At 41.7% G+C, this 27,196-nt stretch overlaps 1 protein-coding gene across 4 annotated transcripts; it reads left to right on the forward strand.

The window, feature by feature from the left end:
- The first annotated feature begins 2,048 nt into the window (after positions 1-2,048).
- On the forward strand, positions 2,049-27,196 carry CD84 (CD84 molecule). 4 transcript variants are annotated; one of them, XM_008592690.1, is made up of 8 exons: positions 2,049-2,154; positions 16,841-17,182; positions 21,330-21,581; positions 21,974-22,111; positions 22,748-22,780; positions 24,121-24,218; positions 25,116-25,178; positions 27,121-27,196. In XM_008592690.1, the coding sequence occupies exons 1-8, from the start codon at positions 2,109-2,111 to the stop codon at positions 27,184-27,186; spliced, it is 1,038 nt and encodes a 345-aa protein (XP_008590912.1). In that variant the 5' UTR covers positions 2,049-2,108; the 3' UTR covers positions 27,187-27,196. The 4 variants fall into 4 exon arrangements, with proteins under 4 accessions (XP_008590912.1, XP_008590913.1, XP_008590914.1 ...); XM_008592691.1 differs by having other exon boundaries at positions 21,974-22,093; XM_008592692.1 differs by lacking the exon at positions 22,748-22,780 and having other exon boundaries at positions 21,974-22,093.

The raw sequence follows: 27,196 nt of genomic DNA on the forward strand, positions 1-27,196 counted from the left end.
TGTATGTGGGATCTGAACCCTCGGCGGAGTGCCGCCACGCTCCCAAGCGGCGCACTGTAGCAGTGTGCCACTGGGCCAGCCCTAGAATGAGTTTTGAAGTATTCTCTCCTCCTCAAATTTTTGAAGAATTTGAGAAGAATTGGTATAATTTCATCTTTAAATATTTGGTAGAATTTGGCAGTGAAGCCATCTGGTCTTGGGATTGTCTTTGTTGAGAGACTTTCTATTACTGCTTCTGTGTCATTACTTGTTGGTCTGTTTAGGTTTCCTAATTCTTCATGGTTCAACCTTGGTAAGTTGTATGTGTTCAGGAATTTATTCATTTCTTCTAAGTTTTGCAATTTGTTAGCATATAGTTGTTCATAGTAGTCTCTTATGATCCTTTGTATTTCTGTGGTATCAGTTGTAATGTCTCCTTTTTCATTTCTGTTTTTATTTATTTGAGTCTTCTCCCTTTTCTCTTCATTAGTCTAGCTATAGGTTTTTCTAATTTATCTTTTAGAAAAACCAACTTTTTGTTTCATTGATCTTTCATATTTTTTTAAATCTCTAACTCGTTTATTTCTTTTCTGATCTTTGTTATTTCTCTTTTTCTACTGATTTTTGCTTTGGTTTGTTCTTGTTTTTCTAGTTACTTGAAGCATAATGTTAGGCTGTTTATTTGAAGTCTTTCTACATTTTTGATGTAGGCATTTATTTGCTATAAACTTAACTCTTGGAATTGCTTTTGCTGTATCCAATATGTTCTGGTATGTTGCATTTTTATTTTCATTTGCCTCCAGGAATTTTAAAATTTCCTTTTTGACTTCTTTTTTGACCCATTCATTGTTTAGGAGCACGTTGTTTAATTTCCATGTATTTGTACAGTTTCTAGTGTCCCTTTTATCGTTGATTTCTAGTTTTATTCCATTGTGGTCAGATAAGGTGGTTGATATAATTTCAATTTTTAAAAATTTGTTGTGGGCCAGCCCGGTGGCGCACTGGAGAGTGCGCTGCTTGGGAGCGCGGCGGCGCTCCCACCGAGGGTTCGGATCCCATGTGGAGACCGGTTCCCGCTCACTGGCTGAGCGCGGTGTGGGCGCGGTGCCGAGAGTTGCGATCTCGTTGCCGGTCCCCGGTACGGGTGCGACACCGGGGGTTGCGATCCTGTTACTGGTCAGTAAAAAAGACAAAAAGGGAAAAAAAAAATTTGTTGAGACTTTTTTGTAACCTAACATGTAGTCTATTCTAGAGAATGTTCCATGTGCTGCTGAGAAGAATGTGTATTCTGCAGCTGTTAGATGAAATGTTCTAGAAATGTGTGTTAGGTCCAATAGGCCTAGATTAGAGATTAATTCTGATGTTTCCTGGTTAGTTTTCTGTCTGTAACATCGGTCCTTTGCTGCAAGTGGGGGTATTAAAACCCCCAACCTTTACTGTGTTGGAGTCTATCTTCCTCTTTAGGTCCAATAGTAATTGCTTTATAGAATTGGGTGTGTATATACTTAGAATTGTTATATCCTCTTGTTGAATTGATCCCTTTATCATTATATAACTAACCTTCCTTACCTTTTTTTTTTTTAACTTTCCTTGGCTTGAAATATATTTTGTCTAGTATACGTATAGCTACTCCTGTCTATTCTACCATCTTGATCCTGACTCACTCTTCAGATCTGTCACAGATTGGTTATCAGTTCCATCAGCAAGCCTACTCCAGCTCCCCTAGCCTGCTGTTATAGTTCCCTTTATTTCCCCTATTGCATATTTATTACACTATATCTGAGTGCCAGTTTAATTGTTGATTCCTCCAGAAAGAATATAAACTCTATGAAAGGAGGGCAATCGAATGCTTTGTTGCTCTTTATATTGCCAGCACACAGAATAGTGCCTGGAGCATAGTAGGCACTTAATAAATATTTTTTTAATAAATTATTAATTCATGCTGGGCATGTTATGTTATATAATTGGAAATAAAACTAACATGGTAGTACGAATGCTTCCTAAATCAGTTAGCTCACACTTCCTTTCTTAAATGTGGCTATAAAAAAGAACAAAAAAACCTCTTGCGAAACTGGCTGTTTGCTAAAACAGTGTCATTCTTGTACACAGAAGATTAGACCCGGAGGAAGATGGCTCAGCAACACCGATGGATCTTGTTCCTTTGCCTGCAAACCTGTGAGTCCTGACCCTTGCTGATCTCCTTCTAGTTTTCCGTAAAGTTTCAGAAATTGCCCTTAAGGAAGACATTGAAATGTCCTTTTCATCTATTTTTAATGGAATATGCTGGATCTCGGTATATACTGTGCTCAAAAGGGAACTGGCTGGAGAGAGACTTAGGTGTTTTTCAGATTGAAACTTAGGTGTTTTTGGCTTTAAAATTTATATTTCTGAATTTTATCTGTGCTCAGTCTCCAAAGCTCTGAGACAAATTTCACTTGTTAGGAGAGTCAGCACATTGTAGACCCACCTAGAAAGCCTGGCAAAAGAATAGATCATCCAAAATCTTGAATAACTTAAAAGCAACTCCTTTTTGGCCTTAGAACATGTTAGATGGTTTTTGACAGAGATATGTTGTTCTTAAGGATATTTCATTGCTCATCAGGGTATTAGTACCACTGTAAAAAACTCATCTCTGTGAGCTCCCTTTATTTTCAAAGCATATTCAGAGCTATTACTCTGCTTTCATCCTCCAAAAACTCTCTTAAGTAAATAGGGAAGAGGTTATTATTTATTTTTTACAAATAATATGTCTCAAAAAGGAAGTGACTAACATGAATTTAAAACCCTGGGGGGGGGGGTTTGTTTGTTTTTTGTTTTTGTATTTTCCTTCTGATTTAACAGTAAACTGTAAAGAACAAAATGAGTATTGGTTATCTGTACAAAGAAAACGATATAACATTAACATAGGTCTGAGAGTGCCTTATAATTGCATGTATTATCTCATTAAATCCAAACATACGGAAATTTATTATGTTTGGAATTTATAAATCTCCTTCTTAGTATCTCTTACCAGCTCTCAAAATGCACTAGCAAATTCCTGGCATGAGTTTGAACTCAGGGAATCTAGTGGGTAAGGATTTTCTGAAAAGGTAGAATTAATGAACCATGGTCTTTCTGGTCTCTCTGACCTTTTAAAGCTGCAGCTCCTTTAATTTGAGCTTCATGGAGATTGCAACCACTAGGCAAGTCAAGTTTTTGGAGCCTCTGCTGGTCACCTTAGCATGGCAGAAAGAAAATGTGAGTTGATGGAGAAAAGAGTTGTATCTAAGGATGTCCCTAATCTTCCTGAGAAGGGCTGAACATGGTGGCATTTAATACCACTTAATTTGCAAAGCATTCTACAATTTTTATGTCTGTATTCTTATGTTATCCGTTCCAAAACCATTGAAATAGGCAAGATAGATATTACTAAGTCCACTATGCCAAAAGAGAGAGAGAGAGAGAGTAAACTAAGATTCAGAGGTTAAATAATTCATCTGAAGTTTCACTACCTAAATTGGTAGGGTTGAAAATGGACATTGGTTTTTCTAATCCCGAGGACAGCTCTTTCTGTCCCACCTGACCTCTTCACCCATTAAGTTTTCAAATTCTTGATACTCTTCAAAGGGCTAACACCTGATAATATAAAAGGCAGCTCTGGGATACACTTCTCTCATCCACTGAAACTGAAATCAAAGTGGTCAAATCAGGTAGTAATGAATCATTCACCCATTAGCTTTGCATAACTTGGGAAAGTTGTATAACTCTCTGACTTGGTTGTTTGGGAATCAAAATGATAATGCATGTGCAACACTTGGCATAATACCCGGATATCAGTGGTCAAATCAGGTAGTAATGAATCATTCACCCATTAGCTTTGCATAACTTGGGAAAGTTATATAACTCTCTGACTTGGCTGTTTGGGAATCAAAATGATAATGCATGTGCAACACTTGGCATAATACCTGGATATAGTAAGTGCTCAACAAATGTTAGCTAATACTATTGGTTTTTGCACTTGTTTTTCATGCACTACTAGAAAGGGCTGTGGCTTTATTGCACAGAGATCCTGCACAGGATTCCTTTGCCTGAGATAGTGCAAAGAACGTAAACAAGAGAAAAGGTGGTGGGAGTTTGAGCTTAGGTATGGGCTGTTAGGTTTCTGGAAAAAGAAACCAGGGGTGAGAAATTGGTCTTGTCAGGGATCCATGAAATAGGGAGTGGGGGCTTGTTTTTATAGAAGTAAAGGCAGAAGTATTTTTAAATATTCACACTTACTGAATGGATCTGTTTTCCTCTTAAAAATTATTCCACAAACATTTCCCAAGTGCAAAAATATACTCTAAATTCCTCCTGCTGCTGTTCCTGATCGAGGTAGTCCCTTACATTCAATATTGGTCTTGGAAGTCAATACTGATTTTATCCACTTCCCTGGAATTCAGAGCAGTTTGAAGAGACGGAAAAGCACTGGAGGCTTGACCATAGAAATCCCCTATATTCCCTTGAAATCACTGACATAAGGGAAGTCTGAATGTACGAACTCATGACTGCTCCATGTCGGAAAAGTTTTCTTTAAGAATCAAGACTCACAGTCTTATGTCGTGATCTCAACTTTCTCGCTGTGACTTTGGGAGCATTGTGACTCTGACTGTTCCTTCACGCATTCTACTAGCCACACACCCTCTGGGGGTAGAAGAGTCCACTGCTTTTGTTCCTTGCCCATTCCCTCTACGTGCTCTCTCTCACACTCTTTTAATTCTTCCTTTTCTCCACCCCTTTCTTGCTTTTATTTCTTCAACCCTTCCCCTTGCTCCCTTCTCCTACTTCCCATCAATAATAGTAATAACTTATCATTTATGGAGCATTCATACAAGTCTGGCAATACAGATGAAAGCATTAATACACAGAGAGTCAGGTTATTTAGCCAAAAAGTAGAGGAAGCAGGATTTAAACTCCAAAGTCCTTTGATTTAACCACTGAGTCATGCTGCCCCCACCCACTTTGCTGCTGAAGTGGAGTAAAGTACCTTCCCCCACTACTGATGATTATCACATTTTGGAATTTATCAGTGAAGACTGATGATTTATTTATTCCCAGCAAGAAAGGATTATTTAGGCGGAAGCTGTGACTGTCTCTACACCCACCACAGAGGGAGATGGGCATGGCAGGTGGGCCCCTGCCAATAATAGAAGTTTAGACAAGCCAGAAAGGCAGAATATCTAAAGAAACAACCATCTCCAGACATGGTTTAAGTACTATTCACTTCAATATGGTTTGGGTTGACTTGAATTAGCTTCTTCAAAACAAACAAAAGTCCAATATCTACATGGTATTGAAGTCCTATTGTATGTAGAGCAAGATCATGGGACATTTCAGCAGCTGAAACTTAAAAGTCCAAGAGGTAAGTAGGCCTACCTGGAGATCTGTCCATGGATAATGAGGCCTCAGCTATCTTCCTGGGGGATCAGAGACAGAATGCATGTCTAGGGAAGGATGATAACAAGAGCCAACCTGCCACTGGTCTGAAGTCCTTGCAGAAGGGGACCTTCAAAGATGAAGACAAGTCCTCTGTTTTAGAAAGAGATTTGAGCAGATAACTACCTTGGATACTCAGAAGGGGCTCAAAAGCAGAAGTCCAGTTAGAAAAATGGAAATATATTATGTATAGTGTCTTATTCCCTTTTCTATTGCTTGTAACACAATGTCTGAAACTGGGTAATTTATGAAAAAAATGAAATTTATCTCTTACACTTCTGAAGGCTAGGAAGTCCAAGGCCAAGGTGGCATATCTGGTGAGGGCCATCTTACTGACAGGGACTCCCTGCAGACTCCAAGGTGGCACAGGGCATCACATGATGAGGGGGCAAGAGCATGCTAGCCCAGGTTTCTCTTCCTCTTTTTATAAAGCCACTCTTCCACTCCTATGTTAACCCATTAATCCATTAAACCATTAACCTATTAACCCATGAATGGGTTGATTCATTCATAAGTGCAGAGCCCTCATGAACCAATCACCTCTGAAAGGCTTCACCTTTCAAATAGTATAGTCAGATTTCCCACCTTCTTAATATTTTTACAATGGGGATTAAGTTTTGACGTTAGTTTTGGAGGGGACAAACATTCAAACCATAGTGTTCTGCCCCCGGCTTCTCAAAACTCATGTTCTTTTTACATACAAATACATTTATTCCATCCTACACACCAGAGTCTTAACTTGTTCCAGCACCAACTCAATAGTCCAAAGTCCAAAATCCCATCTGTGAAATCAAAGCAACTTATCTACTGCCAAGATACAATGGTGGGACAAGCACAGGGTACACATCTCATTTCAAAAGTGAGAAATAGGCCAAAAGAAAAGGGTAACAGGTCCCAAGCAAGTCTGAAACTCAAGAGGGTAGACATTGGGTTTTAAGACTCCAGAATAATTTCTATTGACACTGGTGTGAAAATTGATCCCCCAAGGCCTTGAGCAGCCCTGCCTCTATGTCTATTTGGGGCTTGGTTCACCAAGCTCTCCCAGACTGATGTTGCATGCTGTTAGCTCTACAGTTCTGGGGTCTCAGTGGTGGTCCCACTCCCATGGCTCCACTAGGCATAACCCTGGAGGAGGATCTCTGCAACACCTCCTGCCCCACATTTCCACTTAACATTGTTCAAGTGGAGGTTCTCTGTGGTGGCTCTTCCCCTATGACAAGTATCTGCCTGGACCTCAGGATTTTCCAGGCATTCTTAGAAATCTGGGTAGAGGAAGCCACACCTTCATAGCTCTTGCATTCTGTTGGCCTGCAGAATTAATACCACACGGACACCTCCAAGATTTAGAGTTTGTGCCTTCCAGAGTGGTGAGTTGAGCCACACTTGGGGTCATTTGAGCCACAACTAGGGTGGCCAAGGAAGCAGAAATCCAAGGAAGCCCTGGGAAGTGAGCCCATGGAGGGTGTCCCAGGTCTGTCCCCAGGAAGAGTCTGTCATCCTAGGTCTTTGGCCCTGTGATGAGAGAGACAGCCTAGAATATCTCTGAAATGCCCTCAGAGTCTTTCTTTCATTCTCTTGATAAGCCCTTCTCTCTGTACTAATCTCCTTAGTGAATGGTCACTGGGCCACACCCTTGGTTTTCTCTCCTGAACACACTTTTTAGTTATTTACATAACCAGGCTGAGAGTTTTCCAAATCTTTCCACTTTGCTTCCCTTTTGAAGCACCTTGAGGTCATTTTTCTCTCTCACAGCTTAATGTGAGCAGTTAAAAGTAGCCATGCTGCAGTTGGAATGCTTTGCTGTTTGGATATTTCTTTTACCAAATATTCTAACTCATTGCTCTTAAATTCTACATTCCATAAAGTCCTCAGGCACAGACACAATCCTGCCAAGTTCTTTGCCAGTTTATATCAAGAATGGCCTTTACTTCCATTTCCAATACCTTGTTATTCAGTTCCATGAGAGACCTCATCAGAATGGCCTTTATTGTTCATATTTCTATGAGATTCTGGTCACAACCACTTAAATAATATCTAAGAAGATCCAAACTTTCCCTAGTCTTCTTGTATTCTAAGCCCTCACCAGAATGTGACCTTTTTCTAGCCTACTCCAAAGTCATCCAGCCTCTGCCCATTACCCAGTCCAAAGCTGCTTCTACATTTTCAGGTATTTTATGAGCAACACCGAACTTAATGATACCAGTTTTCTTTCTTAGTCTGTTTTCTGTTGCTTACTACAGAATACTTGAAACTGGGTTATTTATAAAGAGATAAAATTTATTTCTTACACTTCTAGATGCTGGGAAGTCCAAGGTCAGGGGGCATATCTGGTGAGGGCTATCTTACTGGTAGAGACTCTGCAAACTCCTGAGGTGGCAGAGAGTATCACATGATGAGGGGGCAAGAGCATGCTAGCCTAGGTCTCTCACCCTTTTTATAGTCACCAGTCCACTCACTCCCATGATAATCCATTAACCCATTAACCCATTAATCTATTAATTCAATGGAGGTCATGGAGGCCTCATGACCCAATCACATCTGAAAGGCCCCACTTTTCAAATACCACAGTTGAATTTATACGGTCTTAATACTGTTACAGTGGAGATTAAGTTTCAACATGAGTTTTGAAGGGGACAAACATTCAAACCATAGCATATGGGGAAACCAAATATCAGGACATCAGCTCAAAAATCCAGTTTCCAAATAGAGGCTGTGAACCTGCATCCCTGGGACTCTGGTGGGAGGGAGTAGAGACCCACCTTTCAGCCCAATCTGCTGAAGCAGCCCTGAAATCAATGTGGTGACCAACACGGCGGGCAGAGTAGCTTCACAGCAGGAGCCTCCGGTCAGTGCTAGGACATTCAGGCTACTCAAATATTCCTTAATTAAACTTTTCCTGTCTTGGACCTTGGGGAGGGATGAACCTTCAAATTTGGGGTAACTAGAGTTATCTGTGTGGAACCTGGAAAAGAAAGAGGTATGAACAATCAGGATGGGGTGCTAGTGTTGAAATTGTGAAATTGTGAAATTGTCCAGGTACCCACATTTTCTTTGTTATATTCAATGTTCAAGTATACACTGATGGAGGGGAACAGTGATTAAAGAATGGATGGCCATGACCCCATCTCTGTTTTGAGATTTTCATGTGTGCATTTGTTTTCACTTATTTGTTTTGAGGAAACTGATTCAAGTCAATCCAAACTCAATAAAGACAATAAACAGTAAAAATTCCAGGGGAAAATAATATATTATTGTTTGGGGGTGGTAAGTTCTTTTTTCTTAAAACCTCATGTCCAAGGGCTTTTCATTGTTATGGAAAATGACACCACACTCTGGCTGCCCACCCTTTGCTTCCTCTTTGTCCTCTACTTCCCTTCACTCAGTATGACCAGTTACAACTGACTCTCTTCTGGGTGGCATGTGATAAAGATATATCCGGTCACTGTCCCAGGCCTGCAATATTTGGAAGGATTCCACCCCCACTTTTTGACTCTAGGAGGCAGCTGATGGAGAACAGGAGGACAAATTTAGCTAGTGCCAAAAAAGAACAAGAAATCCTTACTTGAAAGATGTTTAAAAAGCCAAGGAGTGGAAGTGTCTGCTAAGCAACAATACAATCTTCCCCACCTCCACTTTTGTTCGTAAATACGTGTTGATCTTCTCCAACATCTCCCCAATACCCAGACCCTCCTTTTTCCATTCAAAGTTGCCTAGGGTGTTATTTTAATCTCTGCAACAACACTTATTTGTTTTATATAATTAACATGTATAACACCTAGTACCTGCCAGGCACTGTTCTAAGAGGCCAAAAAAAAAAAAAAAAAAAAAATGATATTTCAAAATCACTTTGGGTTCCACACAACACTTTAGTAAGTTTCTCTTGCCCAGTCAATCTTTATAACCCAGATGAAGTTTCTGATTCTTTTTTGTGTATTTATTTTTTCAAATATATTTCTCACAATCCCTATTTCCTTCTTCCAGTCAGGGGCTTTTGGCAGCTACTTAATCACGAAATGTACATTTGCAAAGTCCACCCATACACATGGAATAATCCAGGGAAACTGAGGTTACCATCTAATACATACAAAGGAGTACTGAGTTGGGACATGTGTGCCAGCCAAAACCAGGAGGGGAAGGCCACTTCCAATGAACAGCCAACCCACAGTGCTCTCTGTCCAAGCTGGTGTTAACCTGCCCCTCGGGTCCTGAGTTTCCTCTTCACCATAGCTACCTAAGGGTCATGGTGAATAGATTATTTTCATCCAAGCCTGTACCCCAGAGTTTTGGCCTTTTCTTTCCTTTCCTCTGGAGGTATTGTCTTTCTCCTACCCTTCCCATTTGTGGTCTGGCATACAGAAGTCAAGAAATCACACTTCCTGGGGATGTCATAAATGTGGGTCATCTCTTCTTCTCTGGGTTCCCAAGGTTGCTTAGCAACCACTTCATCCCCTTTATCAATCTCCCTGTGATGTTTCTTATAGCAATATTTCCCCCAAATTTTTACATTCACCAAAATAAGAGTAGCAACTACCATTTATATGTAGCAGGCATGGTGCTAAGTGCTTTATCTTCATAACTACATTTAATAATGATTCACATTTTAGAGATAAAGAATCTGAGGATCAGTGAAAGCCATCAAGAATGACTATTTTCCTTTTTATCCTCTTTATTCCAAAATGTCCACTATGTATTAGGCACCTTCTACGTGACCTCACAATAATCCTATGATACAGGCATTATCATAGTCCATCTTGCAGTCAATAAGATCAGGGCCTCAGCAAATGTCAGGGATTGAGCTTGAACACAGGCCCACCTCACTCAAACCTGTGCTCCCTCCAACTCCCCGAGCAGCCTCTCTTCTATCTCCATCCCCAACAACATCTTTAAATACCTTTGTCCTCCCACTCATCCTTTCCTTTTCCCTTCTGCTTCAGATACAAGTGTGACCCTTCTCTGACTGAAAACCTGTGGCTTCCACTGCCTGCCCTTTCCCTTCCATCTTTTGTCCCATGACCAGCAATAGTGGCCTGTGTATCTTGCCCTGTGCTGGGTGCCAGGGATTTGAAGGCAAGAGCCCTGGACCCACTCAAGTCACTCAGTGTCCAGAACACAGACCCTTGGATTGATGATGACTACACAATGTGGAAAGTGCTATGAGAGGGAAACATAGAGCTCGGAGAGCCCCTGAGTAGGAGCACCCAGAGCAGGCCCATCTGGGAACCCTCTCTGTGCTCACCCTCCCTAGAACCTCTCCCCCACAGATCTCTTCTATTTTAAAACAAAATTAAATAAATTAGCTTTATTTGAACCTCTAGATACTATCTTATTTTGTCACCTTTCTTTCACTGTCACTCTTCTCCGCTTCCTTACCACTTATTCTGCCCTCAATCCCTTGCACTCGGCTTCCAATTGAATCACCTACTCACACTGCATTCCCAAAGGCCATTACTAACCTCCTCATGGACAAATGCAGGGGCTGTTTTCAGACTTTATCCCACCTGAGCACTCTGAATCATTAGACATCAGTGACAATCCCCTTCCTGAGATATTTCTCCTCTTGGATTCCATGAAACTGTCCACTATTGGTGCCTCTCTTGCTGCTCTTAGCACTTGATCTATTAGGCTTCCTTTGGTGGTGCCTCTTCTCTGCATGTGAGCGCTGCTCACGAGTCAACCTTGGACTCCGCCATGTTCGTCCTGCATGACCCTTCTCTCCTTCAATCCACCCCCTCTCTGTGGATGGTTCCTAAACCACTTGGATTTCAGTTTGACAGTTAGTAACAGAGACACTGAAGTAAGAATGGCTTAAGCAGGAAAGAAGTTCATTTCTTGCTCATGTAAAAAGTCTGGAGTTGTCAGTTCATAGCTGGTAGAATAGTTCACAAGTTCATCAGAGACCCAGCCTTTATCTTCCTGCTCCACCATCCTCTGTACTTGGTTTCCTCCTAATAATCCAAATTGTCTGTCTGAGGTCCAGCATTCCAGCCTGCAAGAAGCAAGGAAAAGATGAAGAAAGCAAAGTTTCTTCTTAAAAACATAAAAGTCTACTTTCATCCTGTTGGCCTGAACTTAGCCATATGACCAAACTTAGCTAGCAGAAAGCAGGACGATGTACAGTCTGCTCTTCATATCAGTGGGTTTGGCATTTGTGAATTCAAAGAACAGCACCTCAAAAATATTTGGGAAAAAAATTTTTTACAAAGTTTCAAAAAACAAAACTTAAGTTTGCTGCACTTTGAATACTACATTGAATCCACACAAATGAAATGATGATACCACGCATTAGGTATTATAAGTGATCTAGAGATGATTCAAAGTACATAGGAGGATGTATGTAGGTTATATGCAAATACACCATTTTATATAAGAGTCTTGAGCATTCACGGATTTTGATATCTACAGGGAGTCCTGGGACCAATCTCCCACAGACACGGAGGGACGACTGTAGTCTTTATTCTGGGTGGCTATGTGCCTTGCTACAAATTAAAGATTCTACCACTAAGAATAAAGGAGAGAACAAATATTGGAAAACAACTAGCAGATTCTGCCTCAGCCCTGCACATAATACTTCAAGCCCATTCTCTCTCTTTATCTTCCTAGATGGTCCTCTGTCATCTCAAGTTCAATATTTCTAAAACTAAATATGTCTCCCCTCTTTGACTTCTTTCCAGCATAAACATTATCAATTTTCCAGTATCTGTCAGTTTTCCACTGACATGAAGTAGAAACTCAAAACAAGTTGTTAAACAACCAAATTCTATTAGATACCTCCTTATTCCTTGCTTTTCTTTGCACTATCTCTCATATGCATCCTTCCTTTTCCTTCCCATTGTCATTGCCTGATTCATGCCCAGTTGGCTACAATAGCCTCCTAAACGGTCTCTCAAGCCCAGCTTCTATTTCCTCTTATTCTTCCTAAACATCATTACTACATTACTATGGCTCTAAAACATTATTTTAATCTTCATCCTCAAAAACTTTAATAGCTCCCCTCTGCCTATAGTGTAGACCTCAAACTCCAGACTGTCCCAAACCTAAACCTAATTTATATCTCCAGCTTTACCATTCTCTACTCTGTTATGCAAATCTATACTTATCCAACCGACATCACAAGTTCTGCTTCTAAACTTTCATTCAGGACCTGGGGACCTCAGATACCCTTCCTTTTCTTTTGCATCCAGTGAAATTCTATCTGCCCTTCAAGTTCCTCTTCAAATTCTACTTTCTCCAAGAAGTTTTCTCTAATCAGTAAAGCTCAGTGAATTCCCACTGCAATTACTGTCTCTTCCACTCACTTGAATTTATCACTTACTACCTCATATTGCAAAGGACATTTATGTGTACGTGTATGTCTTATCTCCCCAATCAGATATTAAATTCCCCAAAAAGGCAATTAATCTGTCTTTATTATGGACTAGCATTGTACATTTCATGGAAAGTCTTCGAGACATTTTTGTGCCACAAGTTCTCTCTGAGATAGGGTTTTACTAAGGTCCTCTCCAGTGACATAATGTTTGAGTCCCTTTAGCACCTACGAAAATAAACATTGGGGTTGATTGTTATGGAGATTCTTTCTTTTAAAAACCTGAAGTATTTTAAGATCCACCAAGGATACCTAAAACCATTCCTCTGGCCTTTACTTGAATTAGCCCCTGAAAAAACTTTTTATAGATGGTCCAGTATGGCCCCGGCGTCACCAAGGCCATCAGAGGGATGCCAAAGGAAGCCCTAAAGGGTGTGAGGGCCAGCCCAGTGGCGCACTGCTATAGTGCGCCGCTTGGGAAGCGCGGCGGTGCTCCCGCCGAGGGTTCGGATCCCACATACAGACCGGTTCCCGCTCACTGGCTGAGCGAGGCCTTGGGAAGCGCGGCGGTGCTCCCGCCGAGGGTTCGGATCCCACATACAGACCGGTTCCCGCTCACTGGCTGAGCGAGGCCTTGGGAAGCGCGGCGGTGCTCCCGCCGAGGGTTCGGATCCCACATACAGACCGGTTCCCGCTCACTGGCTGAGCGAGGCCTTGGGAAGCGCGGCGGTGCTCCCGCCGAGGGTTCGGATCCCACATACAGACCGGTTCCCGCTCACTGGCTGAGCGAGGCACGGGAGCAACACCGAGGGTTGCGATCCCGTTGCCGGTCCTGGTCCGGTATGGGGGCGACACTGAGGGTTGTGTTCCGTTGCCGGACACGGAAAAAGACAAAAAATAAAAATAAAAAAATAAAAAATAAAGGGTGTGAACAATTGTTAAGATGATGAAGAAGATGAGGAGGAGGAACCTCATTCTCATCATTGTCATCAGCCACGGAAAAAACTAACATTTATTTTGCTCTGATGGTTAACAAAGCACTTCTACTAACATTACATCATTTGCTGCTCACTAAATAGACAGGGAAAATATTACAGGTATTATTTCCATCCTATGGATAAAGAAACTGAGAATCAGAAAGCTTTTGTGACTTCATTAAGGTTGCCCAGCTGGTAAGTAGAAACACTGGCCCGTGCATCCTCTGCCTCCATGTCTTTGCACTACATGCTGTGGTTCTGCAACTGCCTCTCAGAGCACAGGTGCAGTGTTTAAAGGTGACAGAATCTTAAACTTATGCTGTGAAAACCCTCTGTCTTCTTGTCAACAAAAGCAGTAGCACAAAGTAGCAGGACTTACCCCAGCTCCACCTACCCACCACCCCCACTGCCTGACTGCCTTTGGTACCCCAGCATCATTTCCTGAATGACTTTCTCTGGAAGAGAAAACATGCTTTTAAAATTGCACCGCACAACAACCACTTGTGGCGGTGCAAAAGCTTGAACTTTAGCAAACTGCCTACACACTTCCTGGGGTTTAGAGAGCTCACCAGAATCATAAGTCTGTAGAACCCACGTTCTGTCCATCTCCTCATACCTAACCTGAACTCAAAGAGTGGAATGGCAATTAGGCACTAGGGCCTGACTTCAAAAAGCCTTGAGACATGGGAGACCTGGGACCAGGATTGTCTGCATAATTTGTAGGAACCAGTGCAAAATGAAAATGGGGGCCCCTTGTTCAAATAGTGTTAGTAATGTCAAGGTGGCATAGCAGCATTAGACCAAGTTCAGGGTCCTTCTGAGCACAGGGCTCTGTGAAACTGCAGATCACATACCCATTTCTGGGACATTCAGGGATTCAGTCCGGGACACTCCAAATCCCCTTCTACTAGACCTCATTAGCTCAGTATAACAGTTTACCTGGGGAGATTTATGTTCAAGGATTTTAGCAAACTATGGCTCCTACCACCAAAGGCAGGCAGCATTAGCCTCTTCTGTTCCCCCAACAGTTTGTTCCTATTGCTTTTACAGTCAGCACTCATCACATTGTATTATTTTTCACTTGTACGCATGTCTGTCTTATTCTCTGGGCTGTGAACTCCTTGGGACTGCAATGATGTTTTATTTATCCCTGCGTCTCTAACACAGCATCTAGCTCATAGTTAGCACTTAAGTGTTTGTAGATAAGAGTCCCTAGTTTCCCCCTCTGCATGGCTCCCGCCTCCCCAGGGCCCTGTTACATCTCCTTCTGTACTTAGCCCACCCAGCTAAGTCAGCTAATAAGCCTTGCCTGGCATATTCCTCCTAAGGGAAAATCTCTGTTGCTCTGAATGGGAAATGGTTTATATCATCAGTCCCTAGGGTTCTTTCCCTAGTTACCGAGCTGAAGGGCAAGGGTAGCCATAGGGACATAGCACCGTTGGGTTAAGAAATCCCTGTTTTTGTGACTCTTCAAAGTGATGTGTATTCTCAATGACTCTATACTTGTCCCCTGTATGCCAAGCCCTGGATAAACTCTAGGGTCAGCCTGAACCCACCTATGTGGAAAACTTACATCCTGGTCTTGGTGCTTACATGCAGCCAGTACACATCAGAACAGCTCGACTTACTGTTTAAGGCTGACACCCTTTCTGACTGGTCGTGCCCATGTCATACTGGTCACTAAATATTCTGAACATCACCCATGCTGGCCCCAGCCAACATGTCTCACTGAAGAGAACTCAGTGAGAATAACATGATAGTGAAAAACAGGAGGAGAAAATAACAGCTTATAATTATGTTGCCTCTCATTTTACAAACCGTATATTAAATCAGTTTATCTTCACAAGGTGATAAAGAAGAGGAGGAGGAGAAAGTAAGCCTTTTATTTTTCCCCTGTTATGTTTTAAAAGTACTTATCCTCCAGCTTTCACTAAGAAAGTGTTCCCTGGGTTCCCAGAACAGATCAAGCCCCTGGCTAGTCTCCCTCAAAGTACCATAGTAACTTTTGTATCTCTTATTTCGAGTCTCCTCATTTGTGTGGTTATTTACCAACATTGGTACCTTCTTTCACTGTAAGTTTCAAAGAACAGGAACTGTATTTGTTTTCACTCGCCATTGTATCTCCAGCTCCTTGTGTCATGTTTAAAAGAGGAGATGTTCCACAGACATTTGTATTATAAATTAAATAAATAGATACCTGCCACAGCATCTGGAATAAAACTGACCCCGAATAAACACATTCATTCTTTCATAAATGTATGAATGAATAAATGAACTTTGCTTACGTGTCATGTTTAAAAGAGGAGATGTTCCACAGACATTTGTATTATAAATTAAATAAATAGATCCCTGCCACAGCATCTGGAATAAAACTGACCCCGAATAAACACATTCATTCTTTCATAAATGTATGAATGAATAAATGAACTTTGCTTACTTCAGACATTGCCTAGATAGTATAGGCAATATGTGAGTTAATTCCATTTGTTAATTTATTTCATAAATATTTATTAAGCACCCACTGTCAGTTATTATTCTAGAGACTGGGGATATAGAAGTGAGCAAAAAAGACCCCCTGAAAGCACCAATTTAGGGAGTATTTTCTCCAGAACCTCGAAAGCACTCTCTGCCTATATCTTCCAGAAATAGAGGCAAAAATGTAACTTGCTTTTTGCAAAGACCACAGTAAAAGACAAAGCAATGACCCAAGAGTTCATCAGCCCAGATATCTTAGGCTGTTGTCCCAGCTCTTCTATCACTTGGCGATATAATCTTGAGAAAGACACCTAATATCTTCAACCTTATGGAAATTTATGGTCAAATCTTTCAAAAACATTCTAGCTTTCAGAGTCTAAAACTCTAGGCAAACATGTTTCTAATAAAAATGGATTCTTAGTATTCACTGAGAAACTTGGTCTTTGAATGAGAGTCCTTTAGAAAATTTAGTTGCCCCATAGCATATTAAATATACATAGAGTAGAACGCAAAAAAAAAAAAAAAGGCATTGTCTGCAAAACTGGATTAGCTGCACCTGTGCATCTCCTCACAGCGATACAAGGCTGGAAAGACAAGGAACTCTTAAAGATGCAACAGTAAGATGACTACAGTTTTCTGTTTATGTCCTCAGGGCTGGAAGCAGCTGGAAGAGACCCAGATGTCCTCATGGTAAATGGGATTCTGGGGCAATCAGTTACTTTCCCCTTAAATATCCAAGAATCACAGCAAGTTATCAACATTGCTTGGACTTCTGAAACATCTGTTGCTTTTGTAACACCAGGAGACTCAGGAAAAGCACCCAAAGTTACTGTGACCCACAAAAATTACTACGAACGAATAAATGTCTTAGGTCAGAACTACAGTCTGCTCATTAGCAACCTGAGGATGGAAGATTCGGGAAACTACAAAGCAGACATAAATTTACAGAATGTTCCCTACACCACCACCAAGTGCTACAAACTTCAAGTCTATCGTAAGTTGTGGGAGGATAGAGGGCTTGTTTTTTATTTTTACTTTAAAAATATGCTATCTAGAGAACACCTATATTTCTGAAAATTGAGTTCACTAAGTCTTTTTGTACATTTAAAAACTTATGTAAATACACTAATACTTTTAAAGAGGATGTAGCCTTATTTTAGTCCTGGCTTCACCAGATTTTAGCTATGTAATCTTCCATCAGCAGTGAGTCTCATGGGCCTTGTTTTCCTTTTTTATAAAATGTCAATAATCATTTGGCTCTTTTCCCAGAGTTATTGTAAGGATCAGGTAAGAAGGTGTATGCAAAGTGCTTTTTTAAAGAAACTTTCTATTCTGAAATAATTATAGATGTATAGGAAGGTGCAAAGAAATGTACAGGGAGGTTCTGTGTACCCTTCAGCCAGGTTAACATCTTGCATGACTAAAGCACAATATTAAAAACAAGAAACTGACTTTGGTACAATCTACAGAGCTTATTTGGATTTCATCAGTTATACATGCACCTTTATGTGTGAGTGTCTGTGTAGCTCTGCACAGTTTAATAACATGTATAGCTTCGTGTAACCATTACCACAATTAAGATAATTAACTGTGTTATCACAAGATTCCTTTATGCTATCCTTTTATAGCCGCACCCATTACCTTCTTTTTCCGCTTCCTTACCTCTGGAAACCTCTCATCTGTTCATGTCTATAACTACATTATTTCACAAAAGTTATGTAGATGGAATCATGAAACATGTGTTCTTTAGATATTGGTTTTATTCACTCAGCATAATTTCTTTGAGATTCACCCAAACTATTGCGGTTATCAATAATTTATACTTTTTTATTCCTGGATAGTATTTCATGGTGTGAATGTACTAGATTGTTTAACCATTCACTTATCAAGGGACATTTTAGTTGTTCCCAGCTTAAGGTATTATAAATAAAGCATCTATGAATACTTGTGTACAAGTTTCTGCATGAAATAAGTTTTTGTTTCTCTAGGCTAAATGCCCAAGAATGAAATCACATAAGTCCATTTTTAGTTTCATGGTAAGTTCATTTAAGAACTCCCAACAACCCTCTCAGCTTGTGTCTAAACGGAAAGCACAGTGGAAAGAGCATTAGTGTCGGAATTAGACAGACTTTGCCAGCTGCGTGACCTTGAGCAAGTTGTTTAACCTCTTTGGGCCCATTTCCTCATCTATAGAATGTAGATAATAATAGGTGGGATTGAATGAGATGGTGTTAGTTGAGTTCCTAGGACAGCGCATGCCTTAGAGTAGATGCTCAGTAACTAGTAGTCCTTATAATTTTTTATACTTTGTCCTTTTTAAAATTCTAGTTACGAATGACTTCCTAGATCAAAAAGGCTCTGAACTGGGCTTGAATGACATAGTCAAAGAACCATATCCAAGTGTGGACACTTTAGAAAATATTTGACTCACTCATGAAACTTGTTTGAGAAAATAAAGAGGGTGTTCAGTTTTAAGATGTTTACTTTCATCCCCTTATATGTCTAGTTTTTTCCATCTGATCTTCAGCAGGCATTGTACAATCTGCAACTAGGACAGAAGACAGTAAAATCGTAGAGAGAGCTGTATTGTCTATACAACAAAATCTGTACTTTATGAGTAGTTAGCTGAGAATATAAAGAGAAGGGAACTGACATTTACTGAACATCATCTATATATCTCGCATTTTACTACCTAATTTTAAAAATACATAGATTATATGCATACTGGCCAGCAGCCAAAAAAAAATACATAGATCATACATATTTAAGCAATATACGCACACACAGAACAAAAGATAATATAGTAAAATGTAACTCTCCCTTCTCAGAGGCAGTGACTATTGCCAGTTTAATTTGTCTTTTCTATGGATAATTAATGTACATACAAGCATAGATAGATAGATAATAAACAGACAAATGGATATTAGGATAATTAATGTACATACAAGCATAGATAGATAGATAATAAACAGACAAATGGAATGACCTTTATATATAATATCTCATTTAATACTCACAACAGCCCTAGCAGGAGGAAATTGTTATCCTGCTGTTGTAAGTGAGAGAGTTGAAGCTCAGTGAAGCTGTGTGCCTCCTCCACCATTCTACACTAGAGAGTCGTGGAGCCTGGATTCTGAACTAGGTCTCCAATGGCTTCCAGCCTCTTGGCTTGTAAGTGAGAGAGTTGAAGCTCAGTGAAGCTGTGTGCCTCCTCCACCATTCTACACTAGACAGTCGTGGAGCCTGGATTCTGAACTAGGTCTCCAATGGCTTCCAGCCTCTTGGCTTCAGAGGATGAAGATCATCCAGACATGACTCTACCTTCCCTGCCCAGCAGCTTTGTGCAGGTAACATCTTGGTTCCTGCTGAGAAAAATGAGATGGAATCCTATTCTTTACCACTATCCCTCACCTCAACAGTCACCAAAAAGAAAAAAATAAAATAAAGTCTTTCTAAAAATAGATAAATACCAAGCAGTGACATAAACATTCTTGTAAATCAAATTTCTAAAGAAATACGCAAGTTTTCGTTTTTCACTGATTCATATCTGTGTCCACTGTTACAGCTAATGATGGTCTTTATCCAAATTCATTTAGGTTTGTTGCCAAGTCATCACTAATTCGAATCTGGATTATATTCTCTAAGAAACTGTTAAGACCAGGGTTTCTGGATAGCTTGGAATAAAATATCTTTACAGCTTCTTACTATTCATGTTTTACTTTCTCACAGGTACAGACAAATGGTTCCCATGTTTACACTGCTGAATTTATTACTTTTCTAGATTCCACAATCATTAGAAAGTTATGTGCCAGTTTCTTCTGACTCCTCTCTTCTCTTTCTCACATGGCTCCAGTGGAAGGAACAAACCCTTCATAGCAGCTTTGCCAAGACTGCCCTAAACTTATCGCCTCCGGATGTGGTCACTCTCTTGTCTCCTTATAAAAGAAAAGAACTTCCCTTTGCTTCTGCCAGCTCCAGATCTAGCTTTACTTGAACTTAAATATAATTGTTCTTTAGTAACACTTCATAGCCTACAACTTTTACAGTTTACCTTTTGATTGCTTTAGTAAAAACATTGTTTGAAATGGACTTTTAAAGAGGTTATAGCTTTTCACTATAGATACTTTAAAACAGAACAAAATGAAAAACTTAAAGAAAACACACATACACCAGAAAACAAAACCAAAAAAACTTTTTAAAAGATTTTTTTTCATGCAACGGTGTGCTGATAAATGTTCAACTGGCTCTTAATGGTATGTGTGTGTGTGTACATACATATATATACACATATACGTGTATACAATTTATATTTAATATAAATTTAACTGACATGAAGGACGTGTAGCACACAGTTCCATAAATGATAATAAAACACACAATACTTTATTGTAAATTCCACATAGCCAATTATTCTCACAGAATACTTTTGTTGATTTTTGCTGAACAGTTATATCCCTAACCAACCTATACTTGCAATTGATGAATGAATGTAGTTCCTAAATAATATTGGTTAATATTTTCATTTAAGTTAATTAATAGAACAAAGTGATTCAACAAAGACGTACAGAGTGGAGCTTCACATGTTCATCAATGATGTGAGCAACTTCTTTGCTGAATTGGGTAATGATTTTCAAATACTGAAAGTATATTTTTTATTTTTTCTGTGCCATTCACTATGTAACAGCTACAGACATGATACACTTTTAAGTTTAATCTGCATGAGTAACGTTTCCTCCATGCTTTCTCAGGTCTAGAGCAACAATTGACTAAACATAAATCAAGCCCAAGTTTATAGTATCTGTGGTATAAACACTCCCGCTGTGGCTGACTTTAAGACAGAGCTGGAAAAACATGCCCACGTGTAGGTCATTACAAAGAATAGATACAATACATATAAATAACGTCAAGAGCATAGACAATAGTAAAATGTCAAAAAACTTAAAACCTGATGAGTTTTTAGTATTTAATACCTTTGTTTTTATCATAATTTATTTAATTGTAAGTTCTTATAGTTTAGGTTTTAATAATGGCCGTGCTTAACAACTATCTTGCAAAATTCCTGAAAATTTAACAGTTGACCCTCAAAAGCTGGTATATGTCAGCTCCAGCTCACCACTGGCTCATGTATTTTCCCCTCACAGGTCAGCTTGGGAAACCAAAAATTACACAGAGTTTAATGACATCTGTGAACAGCACCTGTAATGTCACACTGACATGCTCTGTGGAAAAAGAAGAAAAGAATGTGACATACAGTTGGAGTCCCCTGGGAGAAGAAGGCAATGTCCTTCAAATCTTCCAGACCCCTGTGGACCAGGAGGTGACTTACACGTGTACAGCCTGGAACCCTGTCAGCAACAACTCTGACTCCATCTCTGCCAAGGAGCTCTGTGCAGGTAACCAGCCCCATCCATCTGTCCTGGTGAGTCTCAGAAATCGCTCTGAAGAGCAGCAACGCCTGAACTTGGGCCTCCTTCTCCAGGGGAATGTGCCTTCTTTACACTGGGCCTGGTCTCTGGGAGCATCTCCTCCAGAAGCCCACTGAGAAAGTCCAAAACCTTCTGTGAGATGCTAAGTATTCCAGGGTGTTCTGAGGCAGCCCTGGCTGCACTCTCTGATTGTTTCTAATCCTGACTTTTAATAGCAGAAAGTACATTTTCCCTGGGAACTGCAGCACTCCCTTGGAGGGCACCCAATTTTGATAGTGCCCCTGAGTGTGGACAAGACTGCCCTGCCTCTTGAGCCTGTATGCTGAAAGGTCAAGACTCACTGCATCTTCTATTTCCAGACATTGCGTCGGGTCTCCGTACTCGCCACACTGCGTTGCTGAGTGTGCTGGCTGTGCTCTTCCTGCTCGTTCTCATTCTATCTTCAGTGTTTTTGTTCCATTTTTGCAAGAAAGGAAAAGGTAGGATTCTCCCAAAAGGTAAAATATAGAAAATGTAGAAATGTCTTTCTTCCTGGGACAGAAATCATTTACCCAAGGTGGTGTGGAGAGGTCCTTTTTTCCAAGGAATGACCCTTCCTATAATCCCCACCCCGCCACTTTACCACATCCCAGAATGATGGCCCTGAGGACTGACTGTATGACATTCCCTGAATGGTCTTCAGAATCTGTTCCTGGGATCGCCAGCACCTGGTGGGCCCAGAACTTGGGTTCGAGTTTAGCACTGCCATTCACAAGCTGTGCTCCATTGCACGAGTGTGTTCACCTTTCCAACTCAGTGTCTTCACATGTGCAATGTTTGGACTAGAGAGTCTCCAGTGTCACTTCCAATTTCATCGTATTTTGATAATGGCCTTTGAGATCCTTGTACTAGTTTTGTATTCCATGGTCATCACTAGATCCCTCTGGATCCTTCTGGATCCATCTGTGATCGTGCCATTCTTAATTCAGACAACCTGATCTTAGACTCCTAAGGGATTACAGCCTCCTATTCCCCCCACCTTCATGTCCACCCAAGATCTTTTTTTCCCGCCAATCATAGCAAAAACCGTGGATATAGAGAGGCTCTACCTCTGCTTTCACATTCCTGACTCTCCTTTGGGTCTTATTCCTCAGGTTCCTATTCGAAGACCCTCACTAAGAGCCCTGGTAAGTTCTCAGCCATAGGTTCCCAGGCTAACGACTAGTAGGGATGTGGCGGGTTCACAGCAGAGTGATTAGGACTAAGCATGTGCTTTGCACTTAGTCTAGAGATGTGGGTCCCAGCATGACCCATTTATCAGCTCCCAGTTACTTTATCACAGTAAGCTTCAGTTTTCTCAGTTGTAAAATACATGCAATAATAGGGCGTGCTGCATATACTTATGAAGTGGATTAAATGGAATTACACGTACAAGACACTTGCCCGGTTCCTGATAGTAAATTCTCAGTAAATGTTAGCTACTATACTTATAATTGAGAGGCCTGTGTACGGTACAGAGGAGACATTCTCAGAAGGGGGTTAGTGATATGTACCATAGCTCAAGTGGCCTCACGATGGAGAGAAGTCACAGCCTGCTCAGCCATAGGTGATCTCCAGGGCCCTACAAAGGAACACCTGTCTTCAATCTCTCACAGCCTCTTGAGGAGATAAAAGGGATATTCTTTGCAACTACAAATGAGGTAAGAAAGCACTCAATCTGGCTCCCTTGCCAAATCTGGAGCAGGGGCTGGGACAGGACTAAGCTGAAACCTTGGAGACCTGTGATACTGCACAACTCAGACCTGTTTTTTGTGGATATGTTGTTATCCTGGTACATATGAAGGCCCCACATTCTGGCTATCTCTCTTCAACTTGACCCTAAAATATTCCATGTTATACAAAAAAAAAAGGAGTACATTGGGATGTATACCTCTTCCAGCCCATGTGTTCTTAAGAATAGAAATTTATTTGTCATGTCTTTGTTTCTCTGGGGCCTCACACAAAGCCTGTCACATAGAATGAGTTTAATTAATGTTTATTGACTGTGTGAATCAATCAAGAAAGCAACAAGTGTTGTGGAGCACCTACTATGTGCAACACTGAGGTGGTAACAGTAAGGTACACACCAGGAGAACGCAGCACAGAGTGTGACTAGAGAGAATCAGTCAAGTTGAAAAACCAAGACCCACACATGAGAAGCTGACTAGCTGTGCAAGTTGAAGTTCCAGGGACACTGAGTAAGACTCTGGGTGGAAAAGCTAAGATTCTCTTTAGCCTAGTCTAGACTCTAGAGTAGAAGAGAATTCCCACTGAGTTCTGGGTGAGGCCTGAGCCAGGAGTCTCCTATACCACATGCAATCTCTAGAAAAGAGAGAGACAGTCCAAGGATCCAAGCATCCATCTCAAGAGGATGAGAGTCATTTAATCTCTTAGGGCTTCATCTGAAAAAGAGAACATTGGAAGAGATAATGTCTAAAAACCCATCCACCTTTCACAGAATGTGGTTCTATTTTTACTTGTGACACAGATGCTGCCTCAAATAAAACAATATACGCATATGTCACGGTCTCGAGAGATGCCCAGCCAGCAGAGTCCAGAATTTATGATGAAATCCTCCAGTCCAAGGTGAGCTGATGCTATTCGTGGACACTGGTCCCACCAGGACAGGGAGCCATGGGCAACCATCGCCCTCTGCTTGCTTTTGCCAAAAAAGCAGCCTCGGTCAGGAGTCTGGAGGGTCCAACCAGGAAATACCCTGTCAGGGAAATGATGCTGTGAGTCTCTCTCCCCTTGGCAGCCTCCAGGGCATGAAGTTCGAGCCTCCATATGGGGTCTGGCTCCAGGTAAGATGAGAGTCATGACTAGAGGTGAAGTACCCCCTAGAGAGGCCAACCAACAAGGGAGCCCCTGGTGTGAGGTGAGGGTGGTGATGTGGCTGCTGACATGGAAGCAGAGTGCCAGGAGGCTCTGAGGGCACAGAACTGACAGAAGCCCCTCAAACCCCACCCGTGGGGTAGAAGCCATGGCAGTAGCCTGCTTTCCTCAGGCTCAGGATTATGCCCGCATGCCCTCCTCCCAACTGCCCTCCGTCTCCTCTACTCAGATCTCCTTCCTCTGCGCTGCCACCAGCCTGCTTCCCTGAAGTCTGCAGGGAGTGAAGGGGAAACTGAGGTCTGCCTGGTCAGTCTAGCACTGTGCTTGGACTGATAGGGCAGCTGGATCCACAGAGCCCATGGAAAGTGAAAATCCTGACTGAGTGAGACTCAGTCTGAACCACACAGACCCCTTTTTTCTCCTGAGGTTTTCTGTCCCAAGGCCTTGCCCAGCTGCTGCCCACTTACCCCACTCCCACCTGATCCCGATCTTCTCCAAAGCTGGATGGAACCAAAGCTGGGGCTGGGAGAGGAGGCCCTCTAGTAAAAGTGGGACCAGGGAGGAGTGATGGGTGGGGGCGGATTAGGAAAGGGGACTCATAAGATTTGACCTGGGCTCTCTCGCTGAGGGAAGACAGGTGTTTTACAGGTGCTGCCCTCCAAGGAAGAGCCACTGAACTCAATTTATTCCACAGTGCAGTACTCTGATAAGGTAAATCCTTCCTGGCCTTTTATCCCTGTTTTCCTGTCTGTTCTGGCCATTCTGGCGTACCCCATCCATCAATCCAAGGGCCGGCTGGCTTTCCTGGGACTCTTCTCTATACTTCTCAGGAGTAACTGCCTAGGGCTTTGGTCTACAGGTACTTCCGTCCACACACAGAGTCCTGCTCCCCAGGTCCACGGCCATCTACAAGTTGGCTCACTTGGGATGCTGATCCCACACTTCCCTAGGCTTCTGAACTGCAGTGTGGAAACTCCAGCTCCTATAACACCCAGGACCACTGCTGGCTCACAGTGTGAAAATTAGAAAACAGGTGCCTCCCTCTGAGCAGACACAGGCCCACCCAGACGCACTGATTGGCAAGTGAGACAGAAGCTGAATTTTGGTTCCCACTTGGCTCCCTCGGCTGCCCTTTTACAGTATGCAGGCTACACAACCATTTGTAGTGGTCTAGTGACACTCACAGATCCTTGTGCCTAAGTGTCCTTCTCTAGAATATGCAAATCCCTGTGATGGGACTTTAAGTTTTGGGGATCTTATGATGGGTTGTCACTATCTGAAAGTCCTCACTTCTGCTACAGTCAGGTCAGCCTTGGAGTCGCTTGGAGAATCAAATGCATTGTGAGTATTCCTGTTTAATAGACAAGCTACCAGACAGGAAGCTGAAATGAATAGGAATTAAGAGCTGATTCTATAAGGCAGGAGGGAGTAGTCTATGAGCTCAACAAGCAGGGAGGCACCACTTCCTTTGTAAGGGGGACTTGAAGTACAGGTCACTTTGAATGTAAAGATAAGCCAAATGTCCTGGAGAACCAGACAAAAGTGATCAGGAGAAGGAAGGAGGGCAAAGGGAAGGAAAGGGGGAGGAGAAGCAGGAAGTGTGGGGCAAGGCACCCAGCGCGTTTGAGCCAGGACCTGAAGGGGAGTTGGAGCAAGGAGGGTAGCCTAACACTTCAGCTGCTGGACAGAGAAGGAGATAAAGTTTGAAGGATTAGTCAGGGAGTCCTGGATTGAGACTTCCCAAAGTAAATTCTTATAGACAAATTGGATGACAATTATTAACCGGTCAGTATGTAACTTAAAACCTAAGACTCCTCAAGCCAATGGGAAGATTGTTTGCAGGATTCTAAATGACTAGAGCATGTGAGACACCGGCCATGACCAGACTCACCACCATATATGGGTGAAAGGGAGTTGCTGGGGTACAGAAAGAACTAGGGGTCAACTAGGAATAAGGAATTCTCCTCAAGCCAATGGGAAGATTGTTTGCAGGATTCTAAATGACTAGAGCATGTGAGACACCAGCCATGACCAGACTCACCACCATATATGGGTGAAAGGGAGTTGCTGGGGTACAGAAAGAACTAGGGGTCAACTAGGAATAAGGAATTCAGGTAGCTTAAGCCTGGATGTTGCCTCAAGCCTGTACCCAAAATTAGGACTAGCTGGTCGGCTCAGTTGGTTAGAGTGCAGTGTTTAACACCAAGGTCAAGGGTTTGGGTCCCCATACTGGCCAGCTTTGCAGAAAAAAATCAATGCCAAATACCCTCCTGTTCCCTCCTACTACTCTTTTCTGGGCTAAGAAGTTAATTTTAGAGTGCAGTGTTTAACACCAAGGTCAAGGGTTTGGGTCCCCATACTGGCCAGCTTTGCAAAAAAAAAAAAAAGAAAAAAATCAATGCCAAATACCCTCCTGTTCCCTCCTACTACTCTTTTCTGGGCTAAGAAGTTAATTGCCCAAGGGCTCCCAAATGGAGTGGCTGGAGCAGAGGCAAGGAATTCAGCAAAGAACAAGGCCCCACTAGCCCAGATTTTCCCAGCACCAGGGATATCTAAAGCATCCCCCATGTTACTTCCTTAACCCTCCTCAGTACCTCGTGGGACTGGAGTTCTCCAGCATTAACATGTTCTCACATCTCCCTGTCATGCACAGATTGGGAAACCCAGCACACAGAACAGCAAACTTCCCAGTACTTCAAGCTATGAAATTGTGATATAGGCTGCCGGGC

Source organism: Galeopterus variegatus, unplaced genomic scaffold (assembly GCF_000696425.1).
Source record: "Galeopterus variegatus unplaced genomic scaffold, G_variegatus-3.0.2 Scaffold8194, whole genome shotgun sequence".
In the NCBI taxonomy this organism is placed as follows: Eukaryota; Metazoa; Chordata; class Mammalia; order Dermoptera; family Cynocephalidae; genus Galeopterus; species Galeopterus variegatus.